The sequence below is a fragment of the Pistacia vera genome, unplaced genomic scaffold (genome assembly GCF_008641045.1).
Source record: "Pistacia vera cultivar Batoury unplaced genomic scaffold, PisVer_v2 Contig150, whole genome shotgun sequence".
Taxonomy (NCBI): domain Eukaryota; kingdom Viridiplantae; phylum Streptophyta; class Magnoliopsida; order Sapindales; family Anacardiaceae; genus Pistacia; species Pistacia vera.
In genome coordinates, this window is record NW_022195577.1 from 528,065 (window position 1) to 538,941 (window position 10,877).

The 10,877-nt window shown below is 30.9% G+C and overlaps 1 protein-coding gene and 1 pseudogene across 1 annotated transcript; both read left to right on the top strand.

The window, feature by feature from the left end:
• The first annotated feature begins 1,308 nt into the window (after positions 1-1,308).
• Positions 1,309-4,303, top strand: LOC116124152 (proteasome subunit alpha type-7-like). Its single transcript, XM_031409863.1, has 3 exons — positions 1,309-1,554; positions 2,574-2,988; positions 4,034-4,303. The coding sequence occupies exons 1-3, from the start codon at positions 1,382-1,384 to the stop codon at positions 4,184-4,186; spliced, it is 741 nt and encodes a 246-aa protein (XP_031265723.1). The 5' UTR covers positions 1,309-1,381; the 3' UTR covers positions 4,187-4,303.
• A 3,462-nt stretch (positions 4,304-7,765) lies between these two features.
• Positions 7,766-9,420, top strand: LOC116124183 (annotated as a pseudogene).
• Positions 9,421-10,877: the final 1,457 nt, after the last annotated feature.

The window sequence follows — 10,877 nt, forward strand, 5'->3', positions numbered from 1 at the left end:
TATAATTAATTAAATTTCTAATCATTTAATTAAGTATTATACTAATGTTTATAATTGAATGTTATAATTAATTAAGTAATTATTTAATGAAGTAATCATTTGTTTATAACGTAATGTTAAATAATCATACTATAAATTTATAATGTTATGTTATAATTAATTAAATTTATAATTATTTAATTAAGTATTGTAATAATATAGTAAATTACTAATGTTTATAATATAATGTCATAATTAATTAAGTAATCATTTAATTATGTGATCATACTATAATTTAATGTTATAATGAATTGAGTAATCATACTATAAATCTTTAATGTAATATTATAATTAATTAAGTATTTTACTAATGTTTATAATGAAATATTATAATTAATTAAGTAATCATTTAATTAAGTAATTATTTATTTATAATATAATGTTATAATTAATTAAATAATTATACTATAAATCTATAATGTAATGTTATAATTAATTAAATTTTTAATTATTTAATTAAGTAATGTACTAAATTACAAATGTAATGTTATAAACTTATAATTAATTAAGTAATCATTTAACTATAATGTAATGATATACTTATAACTTGATAATTGAAGTAAATATCTAAATATTATATTATTATTCAATCAAATATACTATTTTATTCAAAAATAATTCTTTTAATCGGTCATAATTCCAATTATACACTTAATTAATCAAAACGTTGATATTAATATATTATAATATATTAAAGTTTTTTATATGATATAGTTTATATGTAATAAGTATAATTGTATATTTATTTAATTAGGTTATTGTAAAAATTTATCTTTTTTCATTTTAAATTTTTTTATTTGTAAAATTACAATATATCCCCTATTCTTCACAGATATTTATTTCAATCTAGGCTCCAAAACAGAGTACCCGCTGCAAGTTCCAAGCTGGGTATCTACTGTAGGTTCTTTTTTCCTAGTTTCAGTTCCAGTTCCAGTTCCAGTTCCAGTTCCAGTTCCAGTCCAGTTCCTCCACATGTAAGAACCGGAATTGCACAGTATCGGTTCCAAAAAAATGGAACCGAAACCTATCTGCACAGTATTGGTTCTGAGTAAATTTTGATTCCAGTTCTGATTCTATCTGCAGATTCTGATTCTACCCACTACCCGTGCTCACCCCTAGACTCATCCATGGTCCTACTACATACACAAGATTAGTCGTTAGTCCGAATTTCTTTTAAACGACATCGTTTGAGTGAGGGCAATTAAACTGCGTCGTTTCAACTGTCTTTTCTTGTCCCCCAAGAAGCTCACTACACTGTTTGTTCAAAAACCAGATCGCAAGCTAACCCAAACCAAAACGTCAAAAAACAAAAACAAAAACAAACGAAACAAGGGAAACAAAAATGGCTCGATACGATCGCGCGATCACGGTGTTTTCTCCGGACGGGCATCTATTCCAGGTGGAATACGCTCTGGAAGCCGTCCGTAAGGGGAACGCCGCAGTTGGAGTACGTGGAACCGATATCGTCGTCCTCGGCGTCGAGAAGAAATCCACCGCTAAGCTCCAAGACTCCAGGTAGTTTATATATATAAGCTAAGTTCCGCTTTTGTTTACTGGAATTAGTGATCGTTCTGAGCTTATGTTATTTTAAGTGTTGTGATTTGGATTATGAATTGATTATGTTAGTTGAAATTGTGACATTTACCATTCTAAAATATTGAATCTTACTAGTACGAATTTGAACGTTTGTGGGCTAAAATTTTGAACCTTTACATGTTTAAAGTGAACTAAAAATTTTGCAATTTCTGTTAATTCTTTCTGTTGAGAGTTGAGTTTGGATTTAAATAAGTATTGGAGACGTCCGCATATGAGAATTCTTGAACTTTTAAATTTCCAGTGTAGTCGTCAGGTTTAATGGTTTATTGTGATATGAATTTCTTTTGAGCAAATGAAGAATATGTGCCAAAAAGTTGTTTTTCGAGGTAGAAGTTGACTCATGCAGTCTTATTAAAATGCCTATATGTTTAAACTACACTGCTGGGATGAGACATTATACCATAGGAGGTTGAAGATGTGCATTGCTTTTATGATTAGATTGATTTGAAGGCATAGTTTGTGATATTGATGCCATTCAATTCAATTATTTCGCCATCTTTCTTTCTCTCTTCTTTTTTATTCAATGAATGGAAAAAAAACAGTCATGCTATGTATGCCTTAGTACAGCTTATATACATTTGGAGGATATATAGTTTTGCTTTCGCTCATTACTCAACGCAGTATCTCAGTTCTGTGCTTTTTTGAGTCATTCAGAAATCAAAATCATTCATTAATTACTAGCGTTCACTAGCTGGGCTTGGACATGGCCAACTATCTCAGTCAGCATTCCCTTAAGTCATTCTAGATAGGTGCCATCTCTACATTCTCGAAAATGTACTCATTACTTCCTAAATTAATAAATAAATAAAAAGAGCAGAATTTTTTTAATTTTAAAAGCATGTTTATATCTTTGGTATTGTTGTTTTCATTAGTTTATTGTATTCAGTTCCTTAAGAATTTAATTGGTGTGTATACTTATTATTTGTTTCTGCTTGCAGAATGATTAGGAAGATTGTTTCTTTGGATGATCATATTGCATTGGCTTGTGCTGGGCTGAAAGCAGATGCACGTGTCTTGATAAACAAAGCACGCATTGAATGTCAGAGCCATAGGCTGACAGTTGAGGATCCTGTAACTGTTGAATATATAACCCGTTATATAGCTGGTCTACAGCAGAAGTATACACAGAGTGGTGGTGTGAGACCATTTGGTCTTTCAACCTTGATTGTTGGATTTGACCCGTACTCTGGTAATCCATCTCTTTATCAGACTGATCCTTCAGGAACATTTTCTGCATGGAAAGCCAGTGCAACTGGTAGAAATTCAAATTCACTGCGAGAGTTTCTGGAGAAAAATTATAAGGAAACTTCTGGGCAAGAAACTGTGAAGTTAGCAATTCGTGCTCTGCTGGAAGTAAGTTATTCATCTGGCCATATTTGCCACATTTATAACGAAGAAGTTTTTTATTAAGGACCCTAAGAGATTCGCAATTATTAAAAACTCATTTTTATTAATAATAATAAAAATCTCCTCTAAAATAAACACTATGTTAATAATAATTAATAACAGTAGGCTTCTATGAATACTGCAAATCTTTCAAGAGGTACCTAATAATTACCCAAAAAATTTAGTAAAAAATCAGTTATCTAGATGTACTTGTGTCTAGATTTACTTGTATCTCATCTTTGAATCTTGTTAATTTATTTTGAAACTATTCTTCGTTAATGTCTAGATTTTTAGTTAGTAGATACAATATTCTTGTCAAGAAGAATTTTCAAACCTACATTTACCTGGCCTTAATTTTGTCGCCTATCTCAATTTTAGTATGCAACTATTCATTCATTATTGTTTGCAGTTTCAGTTAGTAGATACAGGGTTTTTTTAAAGTAGGGTCTTCAAAACTTACATTTACATGGTCAAACTTTTGTATCCCATCTTTGACTTTTTATTTTCGTATGCAACCATCATCATTAATGCCTACGTTTTCAGTTCTTAGATATGAGATTCTTTTTATGTAGGGTATCCAAAACTTATATCGTAGATATGAGATTCTTTTCTAGTAGTGTATTCAAAACCTACGTTTACCTGGCCTCATACTTCAAAGTAGTGTGATTACACTTTTGACGTTATGGAACAATTAACTAATTGCACTGCATATGAGAAGAATTATGCTAGGTAAGTTTCACTTTGTTACAAGTCCGATGACCAAAGTATTTGAAGAACTATATCATGTATATAACTAGGGATAATCGTGTATAGCAGTTTCTGCTTAGCAAATTTCATTCTTCTGTATATCTATTTAATGGGGCATAAATTTGCGCTATTCAGTTTAGTTTGTCTTTCATTTAGTGTATTGCCTAGTTGTTTATTCTAAGTTCACATAGTAAATAATTTTATGTCATGCCAGGCTCTCTTTTCAGCTGCATTAACTTACACTTTGTGTTGCATATACACTTAGGTTGTTGAGAGTGGGGGTAAGAACATAGAAATCGCTGTGATGACAAAAGAGCATGGCCTGCGGCAGCTTGAAGAAGCGGAAATCGATGCCATTGTCACTGAGATTGAAGCAGAGAAAGCAGCAGAAGAGGCTGCAAAAAAAGGCCCCTTCTAGAGCAACCTAGTTTTATTGAATCAAAAACACTATTTTTTCTCTTCTGGGTGTGCTAATTAATGAATTTGTTGGGCATTAGGATATTGGACAATGCTCAAATCTGCCCACTTGCCAAAAAAGTTGTTAAGTTTTTTTGCAAGTGGGCACATTACTGTTTCACTGATGGTACTTATCTGTGTTACCAAACAAAAACAAAAAAAAAAGAAAAAGAAGTGGGCAACTTTTTTTATGTCATTTCATACCTCAATGGATGAATGCTTCTCAAAATGTGCTTGGAAACGCATCAATTCTTGACAAGGAACTTGCATGATCAAGAAGATCAAATAGAAATTAAAATGTCTTGATGGGGCTGCAGTACATGAAGGAAAAAATCAATCTTTATCTATGTAAAGTGGTTTATAACTTAATCTTACAAACTTTCTTTACGGTTTTGACATGATTATTTGTAAATGGTCAGCTCTCAATTTGACAGGCTAGATTCATTGTGAACCGACCAATGACAAGTTATTACGTTGGATTTATGAGATTTGATTGTAAATATAGTATTGCTCAATAAAAAAATTAATCAAATTCGAGAGGATCATGTTAGGTAGATGCACATGTGCAGGTAAAAGGAGGTAATTAGTCTCGAAGATCTATAAAAGATAAAAAAAAGGAAATTATGGGTCCTTGAACACGTTAAGAGAAAAGATTTTAGTTTTGAAGATCTATAAAAAAGATAAAATAAAATAAAATGTTCCTAACACGTTAGGTAAAAACCCTTCTAGAAAAGGTAAAGATCCAAATTCTCTAAATCTATTGGTAGAATGATTGGGTATGGTATTAATGTCCAGAGAGATTGCATCTGTAAAATGAGTTTGACAATCCAAATGTATAGAAATATCCCATTTAATTTTATATCATAATTTGGAAAAAAGTGGGCATCATGTAGATAATGAGAACCAGAATAAGAATGAACATCACGTACTCTTTGTTTTACATTTATTTTATGAAGAAGAAGATGAAGAAGGCCTAGTAGAGATAGTGTGGCTACGCTAAACCTTTTACATACATAAACAATGACTTATCCTCCTCCTAAACCTAAACCTAAACCTAAGATCTCCACTCATCATCATCCTCCATATAAATTGTGAATTTCACGTGAGTACTTTTGTTTTGTTCCAACAAGAGAAGCAAAAAAAATCAAAATTTTGATTGATAATGTTTTATTTTATTATATTTCTTTGTATATGTTAAGGTTGCCGTTTACTCATGTTTTTCAGAAATTTATCGATCATAATCTAACGGTTTAGGTGGATTGATATAGGATTTTCGCACCAACGGTCTGAAGTTTAAATCTCTTCATAAATACTTATATCATCAAAGTTATGTTTACTGTTTTTCACAAAATGAGAGTTTGACATGAAATTCAATTTCAAACTCGGGTTTACAAAATAAATCCCGAAAATTTTCGAATTATAAAGGAAAAAAATTGTGCCACGACTCATCTAGGGGTGAGCGGTCGGGTACCCTGCATTTTGGGGGAACCAGAATTGCACAATACAGGTTCTAAAAAAGGAACCGAACCAAAACTGCAGAGCATATTCTTAAATTCAAGGAACTAGAACCTAAAATGTAGGCTCCGGTCCTTTCCCGGGTACCCTATAAAATCAATTACCCCCTTATTAGTTTAAAAATAACAAAATACCTTAAAAGTTTTAATACACCCCTAACAAATTTGATTACTCATTCATTGTGCCAATGTGACTTATAAATCTTTTAATCTCTAGGCAACACTTGAATTCAATCAATTCATCACAATTCACATAAAATTCCTCAATCAAAACCAAACACAAACATTAATTAAATAATCATACTATAAATCTATAATTTAATATATAATTAATCAAATTTCAATTATTTAATTAAGTATTGTACTAATGTTATAAGAATATTATAATTAATTAAGTAATCATACTATAAATCTATAGTAATGTTATAATATTAAATTTTTAATCATTCAATAATAATTATATGTGTAAATTACTAATGTTTATAATGTAATGTTATAAATTATAATTAATTAATAATCATTTAACTATGTAATGTTAATTAATTAAGTAATTATAATGTATGTATGTATAATTAATTAAGTAATTATTAATATAATGTAATGTTTTAATTAATTAACTTTCTAATCATTTAATTAGTATTGTACTAATGTTTATAATAGAATGTATAATTAATTAAGTAATCATATTATAAATTATAATTAATGTTATAATTAATTAAATTTTAATCATTTAATTAAGTATTGTGCTAATTGGGAAATTAATATTTATAATAAGTCATAATAATAAAAAAATCATTTAATTATGTAATGTTATAATTAATTACATGATCAAACTAAATGTAATGTTATAATGAATTAAGTAATCATACTATAAATCTTTAATATAATATTATAATTAATTAAATTTCTAATCATTTAATAAGTATTGTACTAGTTTATAATGAATGTTATAATTAACAAGTAATCATTTGTTTATAACGTAATGTTAAATCATACTATAAATTATAATTTATGTATAATTAATTAAATTTTAATTATTAATTAAGATTGTGAATATAGTAAATTACTAATGTTTAATATAATGTCATAATTAATTAAGTAATCATTTAATTATATGGTCATACTATAATTTAAGTTATAATGAATTGAGTAATCATACTGTAAATCTTTAATTGTATATTATAATTAATTAATTTTAATCATTTAATTAAGTAATTATTTGTTTATAATAATGATATAATTAATTATATATATACTATAAATTATAATGTAATGTTATAATTAATTAAATTTTATATTTAATTAAGTAATGTACTAAATTACTAATGTAAGTGTATAAACTTATAATTAATTAAGTAATTATTAACTATAATGTAATGATATACTTAAACTTGATAATTGAAGTAAATAAATAAAATATATTATTATTTAATAAATATACTATTTTATTTAAAAATAATTCTTTTAACGGTCATAATTCCATTATACACTTAATTAATCAAAATTTTATATTAATAATTATAATATATTAAAGTTTTTAATGGTGTAGTTTATATGTAATAAGTATAACTATATTTATTTAAAGGTTATTTAAAAATTTAACTTTTTTCATTTTAAATTTTTTTATTTGTAAAATTATAATAACTCCCTATTCTTCACCGATATTTATTAGTCTAGGTTCCAAACACGTAATCAGCTGTAGGTTCTTTTTTCCTAGTTCCAGTTTCAGTTCCGATTTCCTCACATGTAAGAACCGAATTACACAGTATCGGTTCCAAAAAAATGGAAGAACCTATCCGCACAGTATTGGTTCTAGTAAGATTTGATTCCGATTCTGGTTCCGTATCATAATCTGATTTACCCGCTACCCGTGCTCACCCTAGACTCTCCATGGTCACTACATAGACAAGATTAGTCCGAATTCTCTTAAACGACGTCGTTTGAGTGAGGGGAATTAAACTGGTCGTTTCAACTGTCTTCTTGTCCCCAAGAAGCTCACTACACTGTTTGTTCAAAACCAGATCGCAAGCTACCCAACCCAAAACATCAAAAAAAAAAAAACAAACGAAACAAGGGAACAAAAATGGCTCGATACGATCGCGCGATCACGGTGTTTTCTCCGGACGGGCATCTATCCAGGTGGAAACGCTTTGGAAGCCGTCCGTAAGGGGAACCCGCAGTGGAGTACGTGGAACCGATATCGTCGTCCTCGGCGTCGAGAAGAAGAATCACCGCTAAGCTCCAAGACTCCAGGTAGTTTATATAATAAGCTAAGTTCCGCTTTTGTTTACTGGAATTAGTGATCGTTCTGAGCTTATGTATTTTAAGTGTTGTGATTTGGATTATGAATTGATTATGTTAGTTGAAATTGTGACTTTACCATTCTAAAATTGAATACTAGTACGAATTTGAACGTTTGTGGGCTAAAATTTGAACTTTAAATGTTTAAGTGAAGTAAAAATTTTGCATATTCGTTAATTCTTTCTGTTGAGAGTTGAGTTTGGATTTAAAAAGTATTGGAGACGTCCGCATATGAGAATTCTTGAACTTTTAAATTTCCAGTGTAGTCTCAGGTTTAATGGTTTATTGTGATATGATTTCTTTTGAGCAATGAAGAATATGTACCAAAAAGTTGTTTTCCAGGTAGAAGTTGACTTATGCAGTCTTATAAAATGCCTATAAGTTTAAACTACACTGCTGGGATGAGACATTATACCATAGGAGGTTGAAGAGTGCATGCTTTTATGATTATATTGATTTGAAGGCATGTTTGTGATATTGATGCCATTCAATTCAATTATTTCGCCATCTTTCTTTCTTATTCTTTTTATTCAATGAATGAAAAAAAAAGTCATGCTATGTATGCCTTAGTACAGTTATATACATTTGAGGATATATAGTTTGCTTTCGCTCATTACTCAAACAGTATCTCAGTTCTGTGCTTTTTTGAGTCTCAGAAATCAAAATCATTCATTAATTACTAGCGTTCACAGCTGGGCTTGGACATGGCCAACTATCAGCAGCATTCCCTTAAGTCATTCTAGATAGGTGCCATCTTACATTCTCGAAAATGTACCATTACTTCCTAAATTAAAATAAATAAAAAGAGAATTTTTTTAATTTTAAGATGTTTATATCTTTGGTATTGTGTTTTCATTAGTTTATTGTATTCAGTTCCTTAGAATTTAATTGGTGTGTATACTTTATGTTTCTGCTGCGAATGATTAGGAAGATTGTTTCTTTGGATGACATATTGCATTGGCTTGTGCTGGGCTGAAAGCAGATGCACGTGTCTTGATAAACAAAGCACGCATTGAATGTCAGAGCATGGTGACAGTTGAGGATCCTGTAACTGTTGAATATATAACCCGTTATATAGCTGGTCTACAGCAGAAGTATACACAGAGTGGTGGTGTGAGACCATTTGGTCTTTCAACCTTGATTGTTGGATTTGACCTACTCTGGTAATCCATCTCTTTATCAGACTGATCCTTCAGGAACATTTTCTGCATGGAAAGCCAGTGCAACTGGTAGAAATTCAAATTCACTGCGAGAGTTTCTGGAGAAAAATTATAAGGAAACTTCTGGGCAAGAAACTGTGAAGTTAGCAATTCGTGCTCTGCTGGAAGTAAGTATTTCACTGGCCATATTTGCCACATTTATAAGAAGAAGTTTTTATTAAGGACCCTAAGAGATTCGCAATTATTAAAAACTCATTTTATTAATAATAAAAAATCTCCTCTCAACTCATGTTTAAAGAATTTTTCCGAGTTGTAAATGTTGAGGTTTTAAATTCTATGGTGCATATAGCTCAATATTGTCCGCTTTGGGTATTGGTACTCACACGGTTTTGTTTTGAAAAAATGTATCTAAGTGACTAAGGCTCGATTGGTTCATTATTCTAATATTTTTTAGAATAAAATTTAAAAAAAGGTAAAATTAGGTGGGTATTACGATGTAGGATTTAAAAATTAACAAAAATATCATTTGTGTTTGTTTATTTACTAAACACCCCTATAATAAACTATTAAAAGTTAACAAAAACACCGTCAACCCACCTATTAAATACGGACAGCCGGTCACCACCACCGAAAGGTAGCTGGAGTAGCCATATCGGTGCATGACCGACTGGATCTTTCCGGTCATGCACCGATATGGCCTTTTCCAGCCAGATCCACGGTGGATCTGACTGGCTAGATCTGACCGCATTTAGTCATCAACGACGGCCAAAGATATGGTTGTCGATGATGGTCAACGACAACCATATCTTAACTGTCCTTGACGGCTAGCTACGGCCAAAGATCTGGTCGTTGATGGCCAGATCTTTGGTCATAGATCTGGCCTTTTCCGGATATATCCACCATGGATCTGGCCAGAAAAGGCTAGATCAGCACACTACAGGCTAGATTCGGTCGGTAGTATGCCATTATACCAGATTGCTGCCAGCTTCCGGCAGTGGTGGTCAGAATTAGGTAAATATGGGTTGTTGGGGTGTTTTTGCAATTTCTAAAAAAAAAATTGGGGGTGTTCAGTTAAATTAACAAATTTAGGGGGATTTAAAAGAAATTGAATAATATAAAATAATATTTTGAGAATAAGTCAATTTCACTGTTTAACTTTATTGGGAAAACTTATAATGCTATTTGGAAGAGTGAATCAAACGGAGCCGAAATTGTTGTAATGCTATATAAGCAATCAAGACCATCGTCTTCTAACTAACTGATGTANTGTAGTAGAGAGGTTGGTGAGTCTTTGGGCAATGGTAGCTTGGATTTTGGTGGTCAAAGTTTGCTGGAATTGGGTTTGGAACTAGTGATTAAGAAAAGAAAAAAAGTGCAAAAACCGGTGAAAAAGGAGAGATATGAAAGGAAAGGGAGGCGTGGGTTTAGTAGATAGGTGGTCTCATAAGTGATTTTGGACGTCGAAATCGGTGCTACAACGTTGCTAAGGTGCACCACCCCTTGCTAATATGCGCCTCTCTTTGTTCAAGCCAGATTTCAATGACCAAAATTGCTCTTGTCACCACCCACAGACTCATCGGCCCTTCCCCTATAAAACCCCCAGGTTTCTTGACCCCAATTGCTTTCCTAACATCGCCAATTTCCAATGCTAGAATTTGGCTGAAGCACATTGCGGTCA

Coding starts and splice junctions, on each gene's coding strand:
- LOC116124152 (XM_031409863.1), top strand. CDS start 1,382: ATGGCTCGATACGATCGCGCGATCACGGTGTTTTCTCCGGACGGGCAT. Junction 1,555..2,573: donor GCTAAGCTCCAAGACTCCAG/GTAGTTTATATA, acceptor TTCTGCTTGCAG/AATGATTAGGAAGATTGTTT. Junction 2,989..4,033: donor CAATTCGTGCTCTGCTGGAA/GTAAGTTATTCA, acceptor ATATACACTTAG/GTTGTTGAGAGTGGGGGTAA.